This window comes from Aotus nancymaae, unplaced genomic scaffold, assembly GCF_030222135.1.
Source record: "Aotus nancymaae isolate 86718 unplaced genomic scaffold, 86718_ANA_hifiasm-v0.15.2.pri h1tg000007l, whole genome shotgun sequence".
Lineage (NCBI taxonomy): Eukaryota > Metazoa > Chordata > Mammalia > Primates > Aotidae > Aotus > Aotus nancymaae.
Window position 1 is genome coordinate 7,948,423 of NW_026988418.1, and position 25,893 is coordinate 7,974,315.

The window sequence follows — 25,893 nt, forward strand, 5'->3', positions numbered from 1 at the left end:
AGGCAACACTTATGTCCCCCAATAAAAGGTGTAAATTAACTTAGAAAAGATAGGTCATTCCTTTGAAAAATTGACAGTTCTTTGGGTGGCTTAGAGCACAATTTTGCTTATTGAACCAGCCTCCATCTTCAGAGAAGTAAGGATTTAGAAGACTACTCCTGCCTTATGGCAAATGGAATAGCAAGCACACTTTGGGATTGGTATAGCTAACTAACCAATGCCGTAGAATTTCTGTTTCCTAGTGAGCAGCTAAAGCGAAAGTCAACTGCATAGACACAGCCGTGGGTGGGCCAACTGCATGAGCACGGTTTCTGAGCCAAGCCGCTAAAATATTAATGATTAGCTTTAAGGAGGAGCAACTCTGATTGAGGCCACTCGCCTGTTGGAAACCATAATTAGCAATTAAAATATATTTTAAAAACTGTTCCAACCAGCAGCTTTTAAATAAATAATTGTCACTGCTGATTGAACTTGTTTTATTTCCCTGTGTTTTTTCTTATCTTTCCCCGCCCTGCATAACTTACAACCCTGTAAATGCTCAGTAGCTGTTAATATGATTCTGTCAATACGTTTACCATGGTGACTTGGACTGTATTTGGCGAGCATTTGAAGAAATCAGTCACTGGTTGGAGGGAGGAAAGACAAGCTGTCGATATCCAGGGAGAAATGCTAATAACCCTGGTGACAAATCGTCCTCTGGATTCTCCAAGGGTTAAGAAAAAGCACGTCTTAGACCTGGGAGCTCAGGGGTAAGGGATGGTGACTTGTTAGGAAGTGCAGACAGTAGCTGTCAGTATCTGCAATGTCCTTTTCATTGTCTTACTTCCAACCTCTCAAAACCACAGATGAGTTCTGGAGACGCACAGGTCTGGATTTGAATCCTGATTCAATCTACTGTGTAACTGTGACCTTGCAACCACTGAATCTTCATTTTCTCATCTGTAAATTAAAGATTGTAATACCTGGCCTCATGATGGAAAGGCCTCAAACAAAGACATGACTTACTGTTTCTCCAACTCTTCTAGGAAAATAACACATATAGAAGAAAATTAACTTCTGCCCTCCAGCATTGCAATAGTGTATAGAAAGGATCAACTATTTGGAAGTCTTGTATTGCTTAAATTTTTGTAAATTTTGTACTTTGTTTTTTGTCTTTTGTTTTTGAGACAGCTTTTGCTTAGTCACTCAGGCTGGAGTGCAGTGTTGTGATTATGGCTCACAGCAGACTTAGCCTCTTGAGCTCACGTGATCCTCCCACCTCAGCCTCCCAAGTAGCTGGGACTACAGGCACGCACCCCTACACCCGGCTAATTAAAAAAATTTTTTTGTAAAGATGGAGTCTCACTCTGTTGCCCAGGCTAGTCTCAAACTCCTGGGCTCAAGCGATCCTCCCCTCTTGACCTCCCAAAGTGCTGGGATTACAAAGTAAGCTACTGCTCCTGGCCTGTATTTCAGTTTTATTTTATCAAAAAATATTTTAATATGCCTATCAAGCAAAATTGGTACTCTGATATGATTCATTAATTCAAGTTCTTATTGAATACCTACTATGTATCAGGCAATTTTAGGCCCCCCGGATACAGCAATGAATAATACAGGCAAGGTCTAGGCTCCCACTGAGCTTACAGCTACATCAGCCAGGGAACCTAATACTGGATGTTTCCTAGATACCCTGTGACCCATTTAAGGAGACAAAAACCTTATACCAGAGAATCCTATGGAGAACCTCCCGCTGGCTCTCTGCTATGATTTTTAGTGGAGAAAGAGAATAAAACACACAGACAAGAATCATTAGTATTTTGGTATATATCATTCCAGATTCCTTTTAATGAGTAGATAGATAAGTAGATCAATGTGTTTTGATATAAGTAGGGTCATACCAAATGCTGGTTTATTACTCTCTTTTTCACTTATAGATAGTAGTCTATGTCAAAATAAATCTCTCTCACCATCACAACTCTTAAAAGCTAGATAGTATTTCATTGCAGGGATGTATTACATTTTATCTAACCAATCTCCAGTTGTGTATTACATTTTATCTAACCAATCTCCAGTTTTCTAATTAGGATGTTTCCAGCTTTTCAGTATTAGAAACAACACTGCAAAGAACATCTTTGTAAATTTACCTTTGTCAAGTGTCTGATCATTTTCTTAGGATATATTCCTAAAAGCAGAATTGTTGGATAAAAAGTTAGGCATATTTAAATCTTTGTGCCAATTGCCATATTACCTTTTCTTTATGCTGTTATCAACACATTATAATATTTTTAATCTTTGCCAATTTAATAGACAAAATGGTTTCTTATTTGCTTATTTATTTTTACTTATTTATTTTGTGAGATGGAGTCTCACTCTGTCACCATGCTGGAGTGCAGTGGCACGATCTTGGCTCACTGCAACCTCTGCCTCCCTGGTACAAGCAATTCTCCTGCCTCAGCCTCCCAAGTAGCTAGCCACAACCAGCTAATTTTTGTATTTTTAGTAGAGATGGGGTTTCGCCATGTTGGCCAGGATGGTCTCGATCTTCTGACCTCGTGATCCGCCCTCCTCGGCCTCCCAAAGTGCTGGGATTCCAGACATGAGCCACCGTGCCCTACCCTATTATTTATTTAATCTGTATTTCTTTAGTTACTAGTGAAGCTACACATTTTTTAAAACGTTTATTGGGATTAGTTTATGTTCTTTTTTGAATTGGTTATCTGTGTCCTTTATGGGGTTTCTGTCCTTTTCTGATTTTAAGAGGTCTTTTTTATAGGAAGGATATTAATCTTTTTAAATCTATAATATTTGTTGCACTTTTTTTCAGGTTATCATTTGTCATGGTACTATAGGGCGGTGGAGCTTTTTGTTGTTATTATTTGTTTTTACTTATTTTTATTTTATTTCATCTTATTTTTTACTATTCCTTGTGGACAGGGCTACCCCACAGGCAGTGTGGCCAGAATAGCCTTAAGTTTTTACTTTTTAACAAGACATTTTATCATTTTTTTTCCCTTTTGGCTTATCCTTAGAAAGCTATGTGGCCACTTCTAATTAATCCCTAAAGCTATTCAAATGTGCAGTAGTTATTTCAAAGATAGTACCCCGTTTGGGAAAAAAAAACTAGATCCTAAGTTCCTTTGGATGTCCACTCAAAGGGAAGATGAGAGGTACCCAGACCTGAGAGAGGAAGTCCATAGCGCCTCAAGATAACTGATGAAGTTTACAACCAGTGGAAAATACAGACAGACAAATAATTGAAATAAAATGTGATGAGTGCGATAAAGGACGTGTAGAGGCAGCTACAGAAGGGAACAAAAGGGAAACCTAACTGATCCAGGGACACAGGAGGTGCATCCTGGAGGAACAGATGCTCAAGTTGAGGTTGAATGACTGAGTAGAAGTTAGCTAGGCAAAGAGTGGGTAAATACATTTCATGCAAGGAAGGAGCAAATGCAAAGACTTACAGTCTAGAACTGTAAGTCATGGTACCCACTAGCCACGTGGGCATATTTAAATCTAAATTAATTGAAATTAGTTTTTATCAGTCCCACCAGCTACAGTTCAAATGGCGACTACCCACATGTGACTCGTGGCTATTATTTTGGACAGAGCAGGTACTGAACTTTTTCATCATTGCAGAGAGTTCTCTTGGACAGCTCAGCCCAGAAAGAGCTTGATGCATTCAGGAAACTGAAAAGGGTTCACTCTAGCAGGTGTGCAGTGTGCAAGGGTGGAGAGTGGCAAAAGATGAAGAGGACATAGCAAAGAATGGAGGGACTTAGTCAAAGCTGACCCTGGCATTGGGGCTAATGTTCCTAGCCAGTCGCTGTTAAAGAAAAAGTAGAGAGGAAATAAATTTAAAATTTACTGTCTACCAGCCCTGCAGGTAGACATTGTCTCCATTTTATATAATGCAGCTGAGACTCATAGAATTTAAGACATTTGACCAATATACAGCTAGTTAGTGGCAGAGCTGAGATTCAAAGACAGACCTGTCTGATGCCAAAAATCTGTGCTCTTCCCCTTTTGTCACTCCAGCAGACTTCAGAAAGCTCTACCCAGTGATCTCTTAGATCAGGATGGAAAGAATTCCAACCAAGAACAGACACCTTCTCAACTTGATGCTTTTTCTGTTGAGGCAGTATTAATCATGGGTGAGATTGGGACCCAGCATGGAAGTAAAAGAGCTTAGAGCAGAGCTTTCTTTGGAGCTGTGCCTCCCGTTCCCTGAGTCTCAAAGAAAAACTCCTCCAGGTGCTCCAGAGGCCTTGACATTAGCCAGATTCAAGGACGAGCTCTGCCCAGGTGTTAATCCTCAGATCCAGGACTGCGTTGCCAAGGAGAGCCGTTGGCCTGAGGAGTCCCATGTGAAGCCTGTCAAGGGGGACTCCTGGACATCAGAATATATGACTTGACTCATCCCCTCACTTAGAACCTGTTGTGATGGCCACTTCCAAGATGTTATCATTGGAAAGAAAGAATGCTGATCCTCAGTTAAAGGGGGAAATCCTTGCCCTAGTGCAATCCCATCTTGTCCAGCAGTTGAGAGGAGTTTGTCAGGCCATGCCTCCCCACCCCTAAGCAGCCATAGGGACTGAGGCTTTTAATTTGCTGTCACAGCTCCAAGCATTTTTCTGAGCCAGGAAAGTCATGGCTGGCAGGATATTAAAGAGAACATTACCATCAGAATGTGAACTCTAGTCAGTCTCCCTAAATTCAAGATCTAGTATTTTCTAGGGTAAATATGGTACCTTCACATTCTCTAAGCTGGCATGAATGAATGGATACGTGGGAGATAAAATGCGTAATCATACAGAACAGGAATAATAAAGGGCGTGAATCTAAGGAAGAAGTAAAAGACCCAGTCAACGTGATAGAGAGAAGGATTAGCCTTGGGGATGAGCAATATTCTGAAAGAAGAGAACATTTTAAATGGATGAGGAGGGAGATGCTAGTGGCCTCTGCTTTGATAGTAGAAAACAAGCTACTTTGTGGAGAACTGGGGAGGAAGGAATGGAGGAGCAGCTAGAAACTTAGTGTGTGAAGAAGATTTGTGATCTCTGATGAATGTAGTGCAGGGCATACTCAAGACATGATAAAAGGAGCATTTCATCATTCATTCCACAAATTTATTGAGTAGCTACTATGTGCTAGGAGCCATTAGGTCATAAGAATCCAATGAAAAGAAGACCCAACTTCTACCTTCAAGCAGTTAACAGTACTTATGGGGAACACAGATATGGAAACAGCCAAATACACAACACTGAGGTTTACGTTTTAAAAGGAATAAGTATATGGTATGTTCACAGGAGTAGCTCCCAGCCTAGAATTATTAGGTCAGGAAACCCTTAAATGCCATCTTTATACCAGTGAAACCCAAAATTATAACTCTTAACTTTGACTTTGTCCTCTAACCTCCACACTGGTACACAAAGTTGCCTACCCGATGTCCCCAGTTGGATGTCGAAAAGACATTTGTTTTTTTTTTCTTTTTTGACACAGGATCTTGCACTGTCACCTGGGCTGGAGTTCATGGCATGCTCATGGCTCGCTGGCAGCCTCGGCCTCCCTTCCTCAAACTCCCTGGGCTCAGGTGATCCTTCCACCTAAGCTTCCCAAGTAGCTGGGGCTTCAGGCCTGCGCCACCACGCCTGGCTAATTTTTGTATTTTTAGTAGAGATGGGATTTTGCCATGTTGTCCAGGCTGGTCTCCAACTCTTGTGCTCAAGCAATTCACTCTCCTCAGCCTCCTGAAGTGCTAGGATTACAGGTGTGAGCCACCATGCCCGGCCTGAAAAGACATTTCAAGCATACTATCTAAAAAAGAGTCCAAAGGAGAGCTCTTGATTCTTTGCCCCCACCCCCTCGCCCCCCCAACCACGCACATTCTTTTTTTTTTTTTTTTTTTGAGACAGGGTCTCACTCCTGTTGCCAAGGCTGGAGTGCAATGGTGCAGTCTTGGCTCACTGCAGCTTTGACTTCCCGGGCTCAAGCAATCCTCCCACCTCAGCACTGAGTAGATGGGGCTACAGGCATGCACCACCATGCTCAGCTATTTTTTTTTTTTTTTTTTTTTTTGGAATGTTTAGTAGAGACAGGATTTTACCATGTTGCTTAGGTTGGTCTTGAACTCCTAGGCTCAAGTGATCTGCCCATCTAGACCTCCCCAAGTGCTGGGATTACAAGCATGAGCCACTGTGCCTGGCCCGCCCCTCTTAAAAACAAACAAAACCAGAAATCATCTTGCTTCTTTATGAGGTCTCCCCATCCCAGATGATAGCACCATTGTTTACTCAATTGCTTTGGCTGAAAAGTTAGGAACCTTCCCTGTTTGCTCTCCACTCTCCTACTCCAGGGCTCTCTTACTCCACCCTCATGCCCGGTGGAAATGAGACTTCTCAAATAACTGGTGGTGGCCCAAACCACATTGAACCATTTCACAGTTTGAGACCTAGATATTGAATCATCAGGATCCAGAGCAATTACCTCTGCTGCTGAACTTCACTCATGTGTACCTGGCTGCCTTCTAGGCTTTTATTCTTGGATGTCATGCAGGCACTGAATACTCAGCGGGACTAAAACCAGATTTACCATTTTCTAACACTAAACCTGTATCTCCCCTTGTATTGCCTATTTTGATTTATCATGCTAATGTTATTCAAATTAGAAACAGGATCCCTCCATTACCTCGCCCCTTATATCTAATCAATTTTCATGGCCTAACAATTCTGCTTACTAAATACCTCCATCTGTCTCTACTTTTTTCCCCATAGTTCATGCTCTCCTGCTGTCTTACCACACTGTTGCAGGAGGCTCCTATCATGCTCTGGCATTAGCGTCTGCTCTCTTCCAGTTCATTCCATGTACCCTGCTGATAAGAGTCTTGCTAGCATGCAAACTCATTCGTGTCACCTGCCTACCTAACACTCCTCATTCCTATCACAAAAAGTCCACAGCTCTTCAGCCTCCCATTCTAGGCTCTTTTCTCACCATTCTCCTTCTCTTAGCTTTTCATTTATAAAAGCGTATCTTGCAGTATGTAGCTGTTAAAGAGCGTTTTGGTTTTTTCCCCAAGTACATTAATTTTTTTCTTTTATATTTTGAAATGTTACATACGTACAGAAAGGTGCACAAGACATACGTGTACATTTTTAAAATTACATGATGAACACTCATGAAACCACACCCAGCTCAAGAAATAGAACATTAGCCAGGGGCAGTGGCTCATGCCTGTAATCCCAGCACTCTGGGAGGCTGAGGTGGGCAGATCACGAGACCAGAAATTCAAAACCAGCCTGGTTGACATGGTGAAACCCTGTCTCTACTAAAAATACAAAACTTAGCCAGATATGGTGGTGCACGCCTGTAATCCCAGCTACTCAGGAGGCTGAGGCAGGAGAATTGCTTGAACCCAGGATGGAGGTTGCAGTGAGCCGAGATCACTCCACTGCACTCTGGCCTGGGTGACAGAGTGAGACTCCATCTCAAAAAAAAGAGAAAGAAATAGAACATTTCCAGCATGTGAGAAGCCCCTTATATGTTTCTCCTTGATTATAGCCCATTCTTTCTTACTTAGGTAACCGCTATCTTGACTTTTTAAAAATTATACTTTAAGTTCTGGGGTACATGTGCAGATTGTGCAGGTTTGTTACATAGGTATACACATGCCATGGTGGTGGTTTGCTGCATCCATCGCCCCATCATTTACATTAGGTATTTCCCTAATCTCCCCACCCCCCGCTATCCCTCCCCTAGTCCCCCACCCCCCAGGCCCCAGTATGTGATGTTCCCTCCCTCTGTCCATGTGTTCTCATTGTTCAACACCCACTTATGAGTGAGAACATGCGGTGACTTTTATGATGATTATTTTTATGCTTTTTAAGATAATTTTATCACCCATGTATGCATCCCTAAACAATATAGTTTTGTATTTTGGGACCTTCAAATGAGAGAAATCATTTTTTTGTACTGTTTGTGTTTTGTTCTTTCTGTTCATCCCTAAGTTTGTGAGATTCATCCATATTATTGCATGTAGTCGGAGCTCTTTCATTTCTATTGCTGTATGGTACCCTAATTTCTTTTGTTTTGTTTTGTTTTGTTTTTGCTTTTGAAATGGGGGTCTCACTCTGTTGACCAGGCTGGAGTGTGGTGGTGCAATCTCAGCTAACTGCAACCTCCACCTCCCAAACTCAAGTGATCCTCTGTCCTCAGCCACCTGAGTAACTGGGACTACAGGCACGCACCACCATGCCTGGATATTTTTATATTTTTTGCAGAGACAGGGTTTCGCCATGTTGGCCAGGCTGGTCTCGAACTCCTGGACTCAAGCACAATCCACCTGACTCAGCCTCCGAAAGTGTTGGGATTACAGGAGTGAGCCACCATGCTCGGCCTACCCTGAGTCCTATATCCATTCTGATGGTGATATACATTTGGGTTATTTCTAATTCTTTGGTACTTATGAAAAATGCTCTTTGGGAGGCCGAGGCAGGTGGATCATGAGGTCAGGAGTTCGAGACCAGCCTGGTCAAGATGTTGAAACCCCATCTCTACTAAAAATACAAAAATTAGCTGGGCGTGGTGGCACGCACCTGTAATTCCAGCTACTCAGGAGGCTGAGGCGAGAGAATCGCTTGAACCTGGGAGGCGGAGGTTGCAGTGAGCCGAGATCATGCCATTGCACTCCAGCCTGGGTGACAGAGTGAGACTCCATCTCAAAAAAAAAAAAAAAGAAAAATGCTGCTATAAACATTTTTATATGTATCCTGGTATACAGGTCCAGAGCTTCCTTAGAGTAGAGACCCAAGAGTAGAATTGCTGGCGCCTAGGGAAAGTGCTTCTTCAACTTTACTAGCTAATGTCAAACTATTCCGAAGAGGTTCTACCAATTCGTTCTATTTCCAGCAGTATGTAAGAATTTTTGTTGTTTCATATTCTCACTAGTATTTGATATTGTCAGACCTTTTCATTTTTATCATCTTTCTGGATATATGATGATTTCTTAGTTTAGTTTTGGTCTGCCTTTCCATGGTTACTGGTAAGGCAGAGCACCTTTCATATGTTTATTGGCCATTTAAATAGTCTCTTTGGTGAAGTGCCTGTTCGACGTTTTGTTTATTTTTCTGTTGGGTTGTCTCTTTCCTAATTTCTTCATGTGGGCTTAGTATTCTCCTATTCAACTATTACAACTTATTAATGTCTTCTGTAAATATATGTTCTAACTGATCTCTCTGTCTCCCATCTCAAATCCTTTTATTCCATCGTCTTCATAGCGACCAGAGTTCTATTTCTAAGAGAAACCTTGTTGTAATTCCCATGCCTAAAACTCTTCATTGACTCTCCATTGACCTTGAAATTAAATGAAGATCAACATGGGCTGTGAGATTCTTCATCATCTGCTCTCTAATTTCTTACTTTGTCTCTTGCTGGATCTTCTTAACTCCCTCCCCCTTCTTTTTCTTTTTTTTTTTTTTTCTTTTTGAGACAGAGTCTCGCTGTGTCACCCACAGCAACCTCTGCCTCCTGAGTTCAAGCAATTCTCCTGCTTCAGCCTCCCAAGTAGCTGGGACTACAGGCACATGCCACCACGTCCAGCTATTTTTTTCTATTTTTAGTAGAGACGGGGTTTCACCATGTTAGCCAGGATGGTCTTGATCTCCTGACCTCGTGATCTGCCCACCTCAGCCTCCCAAAATGGATTACAGGCGTGAGCCACCGTGCCTGGCCTCCCTCCCGCTTCTTTACTGTAACCTCCATCTCTACCAAACTGCCTGCAGTTCCTTAAACACATACAATTGTTTTACATTTGCCTTTGCCACGGTTACCCTTTTTCTTCCCTTTGCTCTTAATTGGGGGAATACCTCCTCATCTTTTGAAACTCAACTCAAAGGTTAGCTCTTCTATAAAACCTTTTCCAACTCTCCTTATCCCTCATCAGTCCCTCCATCCTGTGTTCTGCCAAACACTCGATCTTTATTTCTAGCAAGGTACCTGTTTATTGCATTTATTGGTTAATATGCCTGCCTCTTCCATCTTCTTATACATGGGAAGCCCCTTGAAGGTGGAGGAATTTCTTCATTGTCTTTTTGTTCTCCTGGCCTAGCACAGTGTCTGGCGCAGAGAAGAATATGAGAATAGTAGAAATTGTTATTAATGTGATTACTGTTACTGAGTACATGCCAATCTGTTTTCCTTATTAGACTGTAAAGTCCTTGAGGAGCCTGGTACTTGGGTGGCATGTGGTAACATTTGTCTAGTGAATTAATAACTTATGAAAAGCTTCTGAAAAGAACAATTGCTTTAAGCAATATTTAGAGTAGGAACATAGAAACATGAGTATTAACTTCACAGAGGAAAAAAAAGCTGGTTTACATTTATCTCATGAGGATGAAATCTTAGGCTCAAACTAATTCAAAGTAAAATTTTATAAGAACAAAAGTAATGTTTTATGCTTCAGTTAAAAAGTAAGGGGTAAAAGTGGGGAAAGCCTAACTTGTCAGTTCATATAGAAAAGAAGCTCAAATCTGTCATATGATATTGTCTTTCATCTAAAAAATTAAGTTTTTGTGGTGAACTAATTTTGTGTGTGAATGTGACTAAGAACATGAAAATCTAAAGAATACAGTGCTAGAAAGATGATGATTTGCTTAGCACCTATGTCTGCAGTCTGAAGAGTTTGTCACTGTTACTGTGAAATCCTGTAGATGTTTCACCTAAGACTATCTTTGCTCAGAAAGAGGGCCCGTTCCTTGGAGTAACCATTCCTTTTTTTTTTTTTTTGAGATGGAATCTTGCTCTGTTGCCCAGGCTGGAGTGCAGTGACGCGTTATCGGCTCACTGCAACCTCTGTCTCCCGGGTTCAAGCAATTCTTCTGCCTAAGCCTCCTGAGTAGCTGGGACTATAGACGCATACCACCATGCCTAGCTAATTTTTGTAGTTTTAGTAGAGACAGGGTTTCACCATGCTGGCCAGGCTGGTCTCGAACTCCTGACCTTGTGATCTGCCTACTCGGACTTCCAAACTGTTGGGATTACAGGCGTGAGCCAGGGCACCCGGCTGGAGTAACCATTCTTAAACTGTTTTCAATAAGGCATAATGGTTGAAGTTACATAGGTGATACTGTCTCATAAACAAACATGCAGCGATGCATAATTTCTGGTCCATGAGCTCTATCTCCACTTCTTTCTCTCTCTCCCTTAAGAAAATGTATTGTAATGGAAGTGAGCAATAGTGATGTTAATTATTAGAGTGATAACCTTGATCTACTCCACATTTTATTTCCTAAAAAGCGAATCATTTTTCTAAAGTTCAATATTTTAATTATTAGTGTTAAGAACTTACTATATTCCTGACAACTGACATCTTGGTTGAGAACAATATATGCAGCGGTATATTTTGTTTATAGGAAGGAGAGAGGCTTTGGAGTCACACCAGCTGTGATTCATATATTAGTTCAGTCATTGCCCTGTGATCCTGAGCTAGTTGCTTAGTATCTCTCACTTCCGTCTGAAACATAGGCTACCTACTTTCCAAACTGCTGTCAGGACAATAAATCATTATGTAAAACAGCCAAGATAGTACCTACCCCCTAAATAGCTTTCAAATCTATATACATATCTCTGTTCCCCCTGCTACAGCCCTATTTTAAGTCACTCGCATCTATATTCTGGATTATTTAGCAGCCTTCTAAATGGTCTTTTGCTTCCAGTCTTGCCTGCCTAGTTTTGTTCAGAGCAAAGGATATTCTGAAAGCTGACTTGAACCATGAACAGGTGTGTCCCTGGTAGGGAGATGAATATGTAGCCGCCATGGTGCCTATCACATGACAAGGACTGGTTTAGCATTTTATGCATCATCTCATTTAATCCTCACCATAAGCCAGTGAAGTACCATTTACCTTCTAAAAACTGGAGTTTAGAGGTGGTGAGTGACCAGCCCTCTGCTGGTACGTGAAGAATTCTGTGTGTGTCCAGGCCTCTGATTCCAAAGCTGATGCTCTGCCCTGCTTCATCCTGCCAGTGCTGTTCAGCGTTCTAATCCTATTACTAAGCCCCTGACTTTTGGGCCTACTCTACAGTCTCCTAGTACTCAGCTTTGCGCACCAGTTGGCTACCACTTGGCTACAGGGAGATGATGGTGGATGCAAATATCTGATTTTCCTGACAGTCACATTCCTTATAGTATCTTAATAAACTGACATTGGCCGGGCGGTATCACGCCTATAATCCCAGCACTTTGGGAGGCGGAGGCAGGCGGACCGCTTGAGGTCAGGAGCCTGGAGACCAGCCTGGCCAACATGGTGAAACTCTGTCTCTACTAAAAATACAAAAATTAGCTGGTTGTAGTGGCGCATACTTGTAATCCTAGCTACTTGGGAGGCTGAGGCACAAGAATCACTTGAACCTGCAAGGCAGAGGTTTCCGTGTGCCAAGATCACTGCACTCCAGCCTGAATGACAGAGCAAGACTCCATCTCAAAAATAAATAAATAAAATAAACTGACATTCTAGTTTTATACGTCAGTTTTTTTAGGACTTAGCATGCATGAGCCTCCCTGGGTTCTCTGGACTCTGACAGGATTGAGTTTCTGGACCAGCAAGAGTGAGGGCTGGACTCTGGTCTTTGATACATCTGACAAGGGCAATATCACATGGCACAAGCCTTCTGGCAGCCAGCCTGCTGCTCCAAGCTACAACTTTCCCCCTGATGCCTGCAATTAACCTTGATGACACTGATGAAAAATCTTATTTGGTTTGAAACCTGGATACTTTTATAGACTTTTAGATAGTAACAGAAATGAAAACTGTCTCCTCTTGGTTTCTTGAGATTTAGGACACTTCTCAAGCATTTAATCAACAAACATGTTTTGAGAACTCTAACAAGGGGAGTGCAAAGAAATTCAGTGTTTTGCCCTTGCCCTCAAGAGGCTTACAATGTGATTAAGAACATTAGATTTTTTAAAGGCCCACAATTCAAAATACCGGATCACAGTACTTTCACATAGTAAACATTCTGTGTATCCAAATGGGTTTGAAGTGAATGCTTGATATAGCTGAGCCTGACTTTTATGTAGAAGCTTGATAAATATTTGTTGAATGATTATTGAGTATTGGCCTCCCAGATGGCGCTCTCATAGGCTTGTCTCTAGCTCTGTGCGCTCCAAGAAGCTGCAGACTTGGGATATTTAGCTCCTCACTGCACAGCCCCACCTCAGTCAGTCTTCCACCAGCACCTCAAACTCAGCGTGTCAAAACTGATTTTATTAACTTTCCATGTTTGGAGAGACGGTATAACCTCGAAGTTAGGAGCATGGCATCTGCGATATTGATTTCAGTCACAACTCTAGGTAGCTGAATGACCTGGGGAAAGTCTCTGAACTGTTCTTTCTTTGTGTGAGGAAATACAAGTTTACTCTTGGGATTTGATGAGATAGTGGATACAGCACATTCAAAACAATACCTGCACATAGTCAGTAATCACTAAATGTTAGCTATTATCATCCATAATTGTCCCCAAACTTCCATTTTTTCCTGTCTGGTAATGATATCATCATCCATTCCAACCCTCTTCTTCACTCCATCTCGGCTAAAGAGTTAGCAAAAACTGTATGTTTTCCCTTTTTTTTTTTTTTTTTGGAACAGGGTGTCACCCCATCAACCAGGCTGGAGTGCGGTGGCACTATCATGGCTCAACGCAGCCTCAAATTCCTGGGCTCTGGTGATCCTCCTACCTCAGCCTCCCAAGTAGCTGGGACTACAGGCATGTGCCACCATGCCCAGCTAATTGTTATATTTTTTGTAGAGACGGGGTTTTGTCATGTTGTCCAGGCTGGTCTCTAACTCCTAGACTCATGTGGTCTGCCCGCCTCAGTCTCCCAAAGTGCTGGGATTAAGGCATGGGCTACAGTGCCCTTCCTATTCTACCTTTTTATGATCTCTCAGATTATGATTCATTCAACATACACTTAGTGACATTTACCGAATGCCTAACTCATTGCTAGGCACTGAAGACACAGAGGTGAATACTTATCAGTCTCTGTGTCTGTAGAAGCAAATACATACGTACCAGCAGACTTCAGATGATCCACATAATGGAGATACACAAAGTACGTTTAAAAAGAAATCTGAAAGAGATTTCCCTTCCTCTTTCTTTTCTTTTCTTTTTTTTTTTTTTTATTTTTTGAGACGGAGTCTCACTCTACCTACCTGGTTCAAGCAGTTCCCCAGGCTCAGCCTCCCAAGTAGCTAGGATTACAGGCGTGCATCACCACACCCAGCTAATTTTTTTTATATGTTTAGTAGAGGTGGGGTTTCACTGTGTTGGCCAGACTGGTCTCGAACTCCTGACCTCAGACAATTTGCCCGCCTCGGCTTCCCAAAGTGCTGGGAATACAGGTGTGAGCCACCACGCCCGGCCTCCCTTCTTTTTTTCAAAACCAGTGCCCTTGCTGAAGCCTGCATTGCCTCTTACTGTAGATATAACAGGAGGTTGGATTTTTTTATTGCTTTTGAAATATATAAAAAATATAAAACATAAATTCATGCCCATTGCAAAAAAATAATGAATTACAGAAATAATTAGAAAGTAAAAGTCTCTTTTACTCCACCTCTTTAATCCTAGTCCCTTCCACAAACGTAAATAACTGGACTGTTTACTGTTTAACAGGTACTCTTGAAGACCTTTTCTATTTATACATGTATACATTTATGTAGATAGAATATAATTTTTATACAAATGGGATTATACCGTAAATGTGCTTCTTTCTTTTCTCACTTAACCATGTGTGTTTTAAATTTCTTAATGTCAATCATAATAGAATTACCTTATTCTTTTTAACTCCTAAATGGTATTTCATATTTTGGAACTACCATAATTTATTTAGTTATTTTCCTGTTGGAAGCCTTGTAGTTTACTTCCAGTTTTTTATAATTGCAATCAGTGCTGCAGAGAACTTTTGGCACATATGTATTTTTTTCCAAAATGTGTTTATTGAGATGGTTTCCCACTCATCTTGATTCAGAGTGCTTTTAGTGCTGCTTCCTCCTGAAAGAACATCCTTCTGTAAGCCTTGCTTTTCCTCCTGTAGGCTGGCAGAGGACAGAGGAGCAGCCAACACACAAAACTACCGTTTGTGCATGGCTGAAGACCGTGGTGATTTTATAGCATCCTGTGCATTTCACATCCATGAAGTGGGAATTGGGGCTCTGCACCAGGCATTTCTTCTTGTGTTTCCTCTTCTCCTCTTCTGGAGAGGGATGAAGGAGATCCTTTGCGAGAGAAATGTTGTCATGGGTAGGTCGTCACTGCTGGAAAGCAGCACATATATTTTTATAGACACATCTAGTTAGTTCTGCAAGTAAGTTTCTAGAAGTGGAAGAACTGAGTTAAAAGATGTTTTTGCCTGGCGCGGTGGCTCATGCCTTGTAATCTCAGCACTTTGGAAGGCTGAGGCGGGCAGATCATGAGGTCAAGAGATCGAGACCATCCTGGCCAACATGGTGAAAACCCGTCTCTACTAAAAATACAAAAATTAGCCAGGAGTGGGGGCGCACACCTGTAGTCCCAGCTACTCGGGAGGCTGAGGCAGGAGAATCACTTGAATCTGGGAGGCAGAGATTGCAGTGAGCCAAGATCTCACCACTTTACTCCAGCTTGGTGACAGAGCGAGACTTCGTCTTAAAAAAAAAAGGTTCTAGGCCGGGCACGGTGGCTCACGCCTGTAATCCCAGCACTTTGGGAGGCCGAGGCGGGTGGATCATGAGGTCAAGAGATCGAGACCATCCTGGTCAACATGGTGAAACCCCGTCTCTACTAAAAATACAAAAAATTAGCTGGGCACGGTGGCAGGTGCCTGTAATCCCAGCTACTCAGGAGGCTGAGGCAGGAGAATTGCCTGAACCCAGGAGGCGGAGGTTGCAGTGAGCCGAGATCGCGCCATTGCACTCCAGCCTGGGTGACAAGAGCGTAACTCCGTCTCAAAAAAAAAAAAAAAAAAAAAAAAAGGTTCTTTTATGAGACTACGCTAACTTACCCTTAAAAAGACTGTACTTGTTTACATTCCCATCTAATAGAGAATGAGAATATTCATTTACATAATGAGAATAATCATTACACATCTCACCAATGCTGGATACTATTAGTTCTTTAATTTTTACAAATCTAATGAATAAAAAGTGTATATTATTCTTTTATAGATTTTCTGTGGCTACTAGTGAAACTGAGCATGCCTTCATATATTTATTGATATTTCTATTTGTTCTGTGAATTGCCTGTTTAAATTATTTGCCTATTTATCTATTAGATTATCTTATTCTTTTTGGTTTGAAGTTTCTCTCCATTACATTATGATATTCATTCTTTCTCTGTGATACGTGTTACAAATATTTTTTCCTTGTGTATTGCTGGTCTTTATTTACATTGTCTCACATCATATAGAAGGTTTTAATTCTTATGTCAGTTTTTTCTGTGTGGCTTCTTGAGCTTGTGTTTTGCTTAGGCGGGATATTTCTATCCCTTAGAAGATGTTATATGTTTTAAATTTTCCTTTCAATAATTTGATAGTATATAGTGTGAATTGAGTTTATAACTTTGAGAGAATTTCCAGTAGTCCCAACACAATTAAATAGTCCAACATCCTTTTCCTACTGAGTTAAAATGCCAGGTTGTACATGGGTTTGCTTCTAAAATTCTACTCCTTTGATTTTTTAATTTTTGGTCCATTTGTGTGTAAACACCACATTATTGTGATTATTGTAGCATTATAGACTTTTTAAAAAATGTTATGGGACCAAAAACTGTGTTTCTACCTTCTTCTTCCTTTTGTGTGTGTGTGTGTGTGTGTGTGTGTGTGTGTGTGTTTTAGGAAAGATGGGGTTTCACCATGTTGCCCGGGCTGGTCTCGACCTCCTGACCTCAAGTCGTCCAACTGCCTTGGCCTTAGAAAGTGCTGGGATTACAGGTGTGAGCCACCAAGCCCTACCTCTACCTTCTTATTATCTTTTCTTTTTCTTTGTCTCAGTAGTTTTTGTTCTCATAATTTTCTTGACTGCTTTTATACATTTCTTCTCCCAGGTGAACTTTAGAATACATTTATCAGTTCCATAAAATATCTTACAAGTATTTTGATCAGAAATTCATTAAATTTATAGTTTAATTCATGTTTCTTCCAGGAACATGATGTGTTTCTCATTTATTTTTGTCTTCTTTTAATGTCTTTCAATAAAGTTTACAATTTCTTCATATAAATCTTGGACATATTGGTGAGTATAGTCACATGTATTTTGTAATTTGCTAGCTATCTTCCACTACATCTTTCTATTTGGTTATAGTTGATATATAGGAAAAGGATTAATTTTTGTGGTTGATCTTTTATCAAGGCTTTACTAAAATCTAATATTAGTTTTGAATTTTACAGTTCTTAGATTTTCTAAGTTGAAAATTAAATCACTTGTAAATAGTTACAGTTTTATGTATTTCTTTGTGATAGTCTTCTTTCTTTTTCTTGTCTTATTGCACTAGTTAGGACTTCCAGTGCTGTATTTAGTAGCTGCAACTATAGCAATGAAAGCAGCCATCTTTATCTTGTTCCTGACCTCAATAAGTGTGGTGAATACTCTTTATCAAATTAAATAAACTTACTTCTTACTGATTTTCTGAGAGTTTTAAATTTTTTATTTTGTTTTTTGTTTGCTTGTTTGCCTCTTAAAATCAGGAATGTATATTAAAATATATAACATTTTAAAGGATCTTTTTATTGTGATCATGAAGTTTTTCTCCTGTAATCTATTCATATAATAGATTACATGAATAGATTTATATAATAGATTATATGAATAGATTTCTAAATACAGAACCATCCCCTGCATTACTAGATAAATCTTTAGTCATGAAAATTGTTTCTTAAGAACAATTAAGTCTACAGTGTTTGCATTTATGTTCTTAAGTAAGCTAATAGCCGTTTTTATTTGTGCTATCTTTGTCTATTTTTCATATTGGAGCAATATTAGTTTAGTACAATTGTTCTCAAACTTTTGGTCTCAGGACCCATTTGTCTTAAAAATTATTGAGGATTCACAAAGAACTTTGTTTATGTGAGTTACTTATCAATGTTAGAAATTAAAATAGAGAAAATTTTAAAACACAAGAATATACAAGCATGCATTTCATTATTAATAGTTGCCAGATCAATGACATCATCATATGGCATTCCATTAGCTTCTGGAAAACTCCACTATGCACTTGTATGAGAGAATAAGAAGGAAAGAGTCAAAACATCTTAGTTTCAATATCAAAATAGTTTTGGGTATGGACTCCCAGATAAGTCCCAGGGATCTTCATGTATCTCCAGCCTACACTTTGAGAACTGCTGATATGGCAGAATGAGTTTATCATTCTTCCTATGTACTAAAATAAGTAACATAGAAATTATTTATGTGTTGAAGGTAGAACTTATCTGTAAATTATTTGAAACTGATGGTTTTTGAATGGTATATCCTTGCTTATCATTTCCATTTCTCCTACAGTTAATGGTCTACTCAGGTTTTATATCTCTTCTTGGGTCAATTTGTAAATTTATGTGTACCTAAAAAATCATGAAATTTCATGTAGATTTTCATTTTGTTAAGAATAAAGTCATGCTTACATTACAATTTTTAGATTTCCTATTGAAAAGTAAATTCCCCTTTTTTTCCTTCTAATTGTTTACCTGGGCATTTTCTCTTTTATTCTCACTTGGATTTGCCTTAGCTTTAACTGTTTTATTGTTGTGTGTTAGTGTGTTTTAAAGAACATTTTAGGTATGATTACTCAAGTTTACTGTTTTTTGTTTGTTTTTCAATCTATCTTTACTAATTCTTTTATTTTGGTGGGTTTATTTTTTAAGTCAGATTTATTGAGGTATAATTTATAGATAGTAAAACTTACCCTTTACAGTGTACAGTGCTGTGAGTTTTGACAAATGCATGTAATCATTTAACCACCACCACGATCGGGACATAGAAGAGTTTTACCACTCTCACAAATTCCTTCATTCCCCTTTGTAGTCAGCCTCTTCTCGGATCCTCAGCTCCTGGCATCTTGTTCCCTGTTTTGGTAGTTTATTCCTTTTTGTTTCTGGAGAGTATTCCATTATATGGATATACTGCCATTTGTTTATGCAATCACCAGTCAAAGATCATTTAGATTGTTTCCACTTTGGGTCAGTTATGAATAAAGCTACTATAAACATTTGTGAACAAGTTTTTGTGCAAATATAAGTTTACTTTATTCTTGAGTAAAGAACAATGAGCGGAATTGCTGGGTTAAATGGTAAGTTTGACTTTATAAGAAATTGCCAAGCCATTTTCCTGTCATTCTCTGTTGATGGGATTTGCTTACTATTTGTTTTATTTTTTCCTTTGCTTCTGTCAAATCTGTTTTTGAAATGTGATTCCTCTTAGTGAGGGCATGGGACACACCAAAATGCCTCAAGCACAAAATGCCGAGGAGGACACCTCAATGACAGGATGGGAAAATGGAGTCATAGGAGGGAGAGGAGAAAAATGAGAAAGAGGAAAATGGAGAGCAAAAGAAGGGGAATAAAATAAAATGAAAATAAAATGATACATAGGAAGGGAGTGGTGAGTGCATGGAGCTAGCAGTGGGACTTTCTAAGAGTCTTGTTGCCTGTCTCCTGGGGGGCTCATGGGGCTCTCAAAGACAAATTTATGGGATGGAAAAAATGTGGTAGGGATTCAGTAAATATTTGATTAACTAATTGATTAATTCATTAAGAAGCTTAAGATTTTAAATTGGTTATAAGAAGCAAGTTTGTTAGAACTGCAAAGGCATGAACTGGAAACAGTAAAAACATTGAAAACCACATGGAAAGATGAATAAGTTGAGAGAGAAGAAGAACCCTGAAAACTAATGTAATGGTCTGGAATAGGAAGAGGGGTTGGCAATGGAGATAATCAGCTAGTCATAAAACTATATAAATATAGCACAGATTGATTTGGAATAAACATAGGAACCTAGTGAAGATCAAGGGTGACCTTCTGAGTTCTCTAGCTCTAGCACATGCCATCTGTCCCTGGTTGACACCTGATCTGATCTCAGAACACCCTGGGACCAGACAGCCAAGCGATGAGGAAGGAGTGGTACTGAGGGAATGTAAGCTTTGGGGTGGTAGTAAGGGGTCGATTAAATGCTCCTGAAGAACCCTTCCAGCTTTCAGATCTTGTGATTCTTGTGAAAATATTGCTGGAGTGTCATATTCCTAGAATAAAGATTCTCTTAATTTGGAGAAAGGCCCTAAGACCTTCAAGGGAAAAGAATACACAAAAGTTATCGAGTAATTCAAGCCAAGACAATTACCATTAGTCTCTGGAGGTGTTTAATTTAGGAGAGAAAGTTCCTTTCCCCTGCAAAATTTGTGGAAATTATTTGGTTACCAAGGGTCCAATGTTCCTATAATGAAGTAAGGTAACTGCCTGTTGTAGGAGAAGGAAAAAATGGTGGCAGGACAGATGTCTTTTCCATTCAGATTATATGAAATTTGTGCACAACTTTCACGTTACATTAACTATGACTTTAGTCCTTCCCTCACAAGAAAGATCATTCACTTCTCAGAGTGCTGGAAAGCCCATGGAGTTGAGATACTACATAAGAAAATAAATACAGTGTGATGTGAGAAATGACATTTAAAAAGGTGCATTATTTAAGAAACATTTATTAAGGACCTGCTAATTACTGGGAATACGGTAGTGAACAAAACAGACCAAGTTCCTGTCCTCAAGGAGCTTACTAAGTTTTGGTGGGAACATATGGGGTCAAGGAAGGCTTAAGAAAGGAGTGACATTTGCTACACTTCTGATCTGTTGTCTATGTGGCAGCCAGAAGATTTCTAAAATCACAAACCTGAAAATGTTATTCCCTGGCTTGGGTCTCACCAAATAGCTCCCTTTTGCTTTTCTGATGAAGATCGAAGTTGTACTGGCATGGCCTGCAGAGTTCTGTAGCATCTGGCCCTCTGCGTCTCTGGCCCCATACCCGTGTCTCTTCCATCTGGGGTGGGACACTCTGCATTCCCACAACACTGGACTTCTTTCAGTTTCCTAATCATATCAGTCCTCCTTCTGCCTCAGTGTCTTAGCACCCACTGTTCCCTGGATCTGGAGCACACGTCCCCCCAACCCCTCCTGCTCTCCTACCTATCCCAAACCGCCACCAGTCTTGCCCAGTTACACCCACTTACCCTTCAGCTGCAGCTCCAGTGTTAAGTCCTCAGAGTTTTCCCAACTGTTTCCCCTGCCCTGCAGGCTACATATACTCTGCCAGCACCCTGTGCCTACCTTCCTCTCTCCTCCTCCTCCTCTTCTCTGCCTCTTGCCTTGAACACTAAACAAATGAACACAAAAATAAATATAAAATAGTAAATTGAGATAAATGCTTCAAAGGAAAAGAATAGCTTATAACATTTTAATAGGGAAATATTATAATAATATATATTAATATAATTATAGATTATATTTATAATATAATCTACAATTATGTATTATATTACATATATAATTATATATTATATGTAATATATAATACATATTATATATTATAATATATAAAGAATGTATAATATATTCTTCACACAATAGGTGCCCAGAATTATTTGTTGAATAAATGAAAAAAATTATGAGTAAGATTTCTACAATTAGAGAGGGAGTGAAGAGAACTCTAGGCAAAAAAAAAAAAAAAAAATTTCACATGCAAAGATATTGAAGCATGAATGAAGTAACTGGCAGGTGACTAGAAATATGGGCAAGAAGGACTGGCTCCTTTACAACAAGGTGGTAAAGGTATGTGGGATCCTGCTTATAACCTTGAATTTTTTTTTCTGGTTGAGAGTAGGGGTAGATGGTAGAAATTAAAAGTGTTTAAGCAAAGAAGTGTTATATTTAGTCTGCATTTTAGGAAGACAGCTGATTCTTCATCTAGGGCTGTTCCATGTCTGAAATTTTAAATTCTGAAACAGAGAAGTCCTACTATTCAGCATTGCTACTAGGTTGATTAATCAAAGTCAGTTAAAGTGGTACATCATAAAAAGTACCAATATATACTTTGAACATTGCATTCTAACTTAGAACATAGAAATGCACAACCACTTGCTAGTCTTTGGGTAGAGTATCAGGGCCTTTTATCAAATGTGGAGTCCTTGATTCTTGAACAACCATGTCCATATCGATTTGTCTATGTGTTTCAGCTTTAGCATCTTTAAAATAGCACAAGAAAGCCAGGTGTGATGGCTCATGCCTGTAATCCCAGTGCTTTGGGAGGCTGAGGTGGGAGGATCGCATGAGCTTAGGAGTTTGAGACCAGCCTGGGCAACACAGCAAGACCCTGCCTCTACACAAAAAATTAGCTGGGCATGGTGTATGCACCTGTAGTTGCAGCTACTCAGGAGGCTGAAGTAGTAGGATCACTTGAACCCAGGAGTTACAGTGAGCTATGATCACACCACTGTACTCCAGCCTGCGCAGCAGAGCGAGACACTGTCTTTTAAAAAATATATAGAACAGGAAACTTAAATATTCTTAGGAAATAACCTCTGCACAGACTCCATTGTTAGGATTTTTTCCAGTTTTTTTACATGATACCGTAATGTTTAGGACAGTCTCTCGAGCCAGACTGCCTGGGTTCAAGTCCTGGATGTACCATTTCCTAATTTGGGTAAGCTGCTTAGCTTTTTTGTGCCTCAGTTTCCTCAGTAGCCACTTCAGAGAGTTATTGTGAGGATGAAGTAGATATTTTATATAAAGTCTTAGTGTACTGCCTGACACACAGTAAACATTCAATAAATGTTAACTGTTGTCTAGTCTCACCCACACCCAATTCAATAGCATTTAAAAATGAGATTTACCTTTATGAAATTTTCCAAAGTATCTGATTTAGTGTTCTTAGAAACGAGTTGCTTTCTTTTTGCACCATTGGTTTACATAATGTTTAATTAAATTATGAAAATATGGTAACTCCTACCACAGGAATAAAGAAATTTTGGAACCATCACAGTGACTTACACTCACCTGGTAAAAGTGAAAGTAGTATATGTGTGGGGAAGAGAGTGGCCTGCCAGCCAGGGCCATTCAGAGCACCGTGTCCGTGAACTAGAATGTATTACAGCAGGAATGGAAAGTTTTCGTTAACCCAGTAGGTTGGTAGGGACGAGGCTGGTTGAGAGAGCATCCACTCTTGGACAGCAGCCTCTACCTTCCAGCTTCCTCTCTTCCTTGTGCCTGTTACTACTGTGCTTTTATCTCATTGACTGCCTAGACCTAAGCCTGACCTTTAATGTCCCAAAGCACCAAAAAAGAGAATGTCCCCTTGTGGTTTTTGTTTTTGTTTTGGTATTTTCAAGGTTTTTCTAAAAAGATGTTGGGGGTTTTGCTTTGCTTTTTGGATGCCCTAAGAACGTGTTTATCTGTTGAGTAATCCAGCACTGCCTTTGACACTTTCATTTCTTCCCAAGCTCTCAGCCTTCTCCCAGAATTGCTTCCCTTCCTACTGAGCCTACATGTCATGACCCGCCACTTTTAAATGCTCTGTTGCCGATGTCTTCTACCCCATTTCCTTACACACTTGTCCTTACAGAGAACCAAGCTAATAAACCCCCCAAAACTAGATATACTGCATTTGAGGTAACTTTGCAGCTTTTGGGTAAAAATGTCCAAAAGGTAGTTGGATGCAAAATCTGAAACCCAGGAGAGAAAGTAAAGGTAGATAAAAGCATTTGGGAATCTTCAGCAAAAAAGTGGGATTTGATCCTGTGCAGGTGGCCACATGGCCAAAGAAGGGCGTGTAGAGTGGGAAGAGCAAGAGCTAGGCTGAGAACTCTGGGAACACCACTGTGTAAGGGGCAGGGGGACCAGAACTGCCGATGAAAGAGGGAGTATCCACATGCATGGAAGCCTGAATCCAAGAAAGGAGGGCTTCAAGAAGGGGTGGTTATGGATGTCAGGTGTATCAAAGAGGTGAGGTAAGATTAGACAATGCCTAGCACCTAGTAGGTTCTCAATGTGTATTTGCTAACTGACGGATTCACCAAGACCAAAACAGCTAAGAAGTCATTGGTGATCTTGGTGCTTAGAGTTTTCCTAAAAGTGGACCCTGAGACAAGGATTAGTCTATTTTTTTCTTTTTCTTTTTTTTTTTTTTTTTGAGACAGAGTCTTGCTCTGTTGCCAGGCTGGAGTGCAATGGTGCAATCTCAGTTCGTTGCAACCCCCGCCTCCTGGGTTCAAGCAATTCTCCTGCCTCAGCCTCCCAAGTAGCTGGGACTACAGGCATGTACCGCCACGCCCAGCTAATTTTTGTATTTTTAGTAGAGACAGGGTTTCACCATGTTGGCCAGGATGGTCTTGATCTCCTGACCTCAAGATCCACCCACCTCAGCCTCCCAAAGTGGCGGGACTACAGGCGTGAGCCACCATGCCCGACTGATTAGTCTATTTGAAAGGTAAAGGATGGGATGCCAGCTGTTCTTAGAAAAAAAAAAAAGAAAAAAGAAAAGAAATATGAAGGAACACTGGTGTGTATGGGAGAGGGGGAGGAACAGGGAGGGGACGGCCAAGAAAGGGTGAATCAAGCCAGCAGCCACCGTGGGCAATTACAGCTAAATCCCACTGGGAAAGCTCTGGAAGTCAGTACAGAACACCCACCTCATAGTTCCCCTGTCATGGGGTGAGGGAGCTCTTTCAGGTTATTGGTTGAGGGTTGTTCTTAGAGGGCATTAATTCACTGACATTTCCAGCCTGCTGCTTGGGCAGCAGAACAGACCCCGGCTGTGAGAGAAATCCCTCAGGTGTATAAACGCGGGTACAAGCAGCTGGAAGTCTGGGGTTCACTGAAGTAGTAAGGGCAAGGGATACTGGTTAGGGCAGTGGCTTCCCAAACAGCTGGTACCTGCAGTTTCACTGGCAGAAGCTAGACTGCTCCAGATCAGTAGGAAATTGGAAGTGAGAAGTGGAGGAAATGGGTGTAGGTAACTATTTCTTTTTCTTTTTTTTTTTTAGACAGAGTCTCGCTCTGTCGTTCAGGCTGTGATGGTGGTTCAGGAAGTGCAGTGGTGCCATCTTGGCTCACTGCAACCTCCGCCTCCTGGGTCCAGGCGATTCTTTGCCTCAGCCTCCCGAGTAGCTGGGACTACAGGTACCAACCACCACGCCTGGTGAATTTTTGTATTTTAAGTAGTGACAGGGTTTCATCATATTGGCCAGGCTGGTCTTGAACTCCTGACCTTGTGATCTGCCCACTTCAGGCCAAAGTGCTGGGATTACAGGCATGAGCCACTGCACCCAGCCGAAGGCAACTATTTCAAGATGTTTGGCTGATAAAAATAAGATAAAAGATATGTCTGTAGGCAAACTCTGTGAAGGGTAGGAAAGAACAGGGTAAAATGGGAGATCGGAGCCTCCCGGTGCTGTTCATTGAGGGTTCTCACAACACTTCCCTGTTTTTAGTTAGGGGGAGAGGAGGTCAGCGGCACTAACCATTTCTCACCTCCGGATCCTCCTTAGCTTCCCCAGACTAGTGCCCAGTGTTTCCTCTGCTAGACTTTGGGTCCCCACCTAAAGAAACCCTGCCGGTACAGCCTCACATGCTAGCAATTCTAAGCCTGAAGTGCCAGAGGCATAGATTGAATATAGCTGCAGAGCAGACTGGGACACATGTGGAACATGGTGGCCAGATTCCAAACACTAGGAGGACCAGAAGGTCAGAGGAGACCTTCCGAGGGGTCCGCCACTCCGGGGCTCCTGGCATTCCTGGCCTTCCCCTCCCCTGTCAGCACATCTCAATAATTGGTTTGGTTTGGGTGTAACAGACCTGCCCCCTAAAAGAAACTTCCTGGGACATTCATCTAAAGTATAGCTCTTTGACTGATGTC

At 40.7% G+C, this 25,893-nt stretch overlaps 2 protein-coding genes across 6 annotated transcripts in view; one reads left to right on the forward strand and one right to left on the reverse strand.

Annotated features, from left to right (window-relative positions):
- RNF220 (ring finger protein 220) overlaps positions 1-25,893 on the forward strand; it is a 252,881-nt gene that overhangs the window by 31,591 nt on the left and 195,397 nt on the right. The window lies entirely within an intron of this gene.
- On the reverse strand, positions 14,962-18,174 carry LOC105705096 (small ribosomal subunit protein eS27-like). The gene is made up of 2 exons (XM_012434728.2): positions 18,153-18,174; positions 14,962-15,262 (listed from the first exon to the last, which is right to left on the reverse strand). Exons 1-2 carry the CDS (start codon positions 18,172-18,174, stop codon positions 15,009-15,011), a joined length of 276 nt encoding a protein of 91 aa, XP_012290151.2. The 3' UTR covers positions 14,962-15,008.

Bases quoted from the DNA above. Each gene is read 5' to 3' on its own strand.
- LOC105705096 (XM_012434728.2), bottom strand. From the start codon at position 18,174: ATGTCATTGATCTGGCAACTAT. The intron at 15,263-18,152 runs TAATAATGAAAT...CCCATGACAACA, and splicing joins GTCATTGATCTGGCAACTAT to TTTCTCTCGCAAAGGATCTC.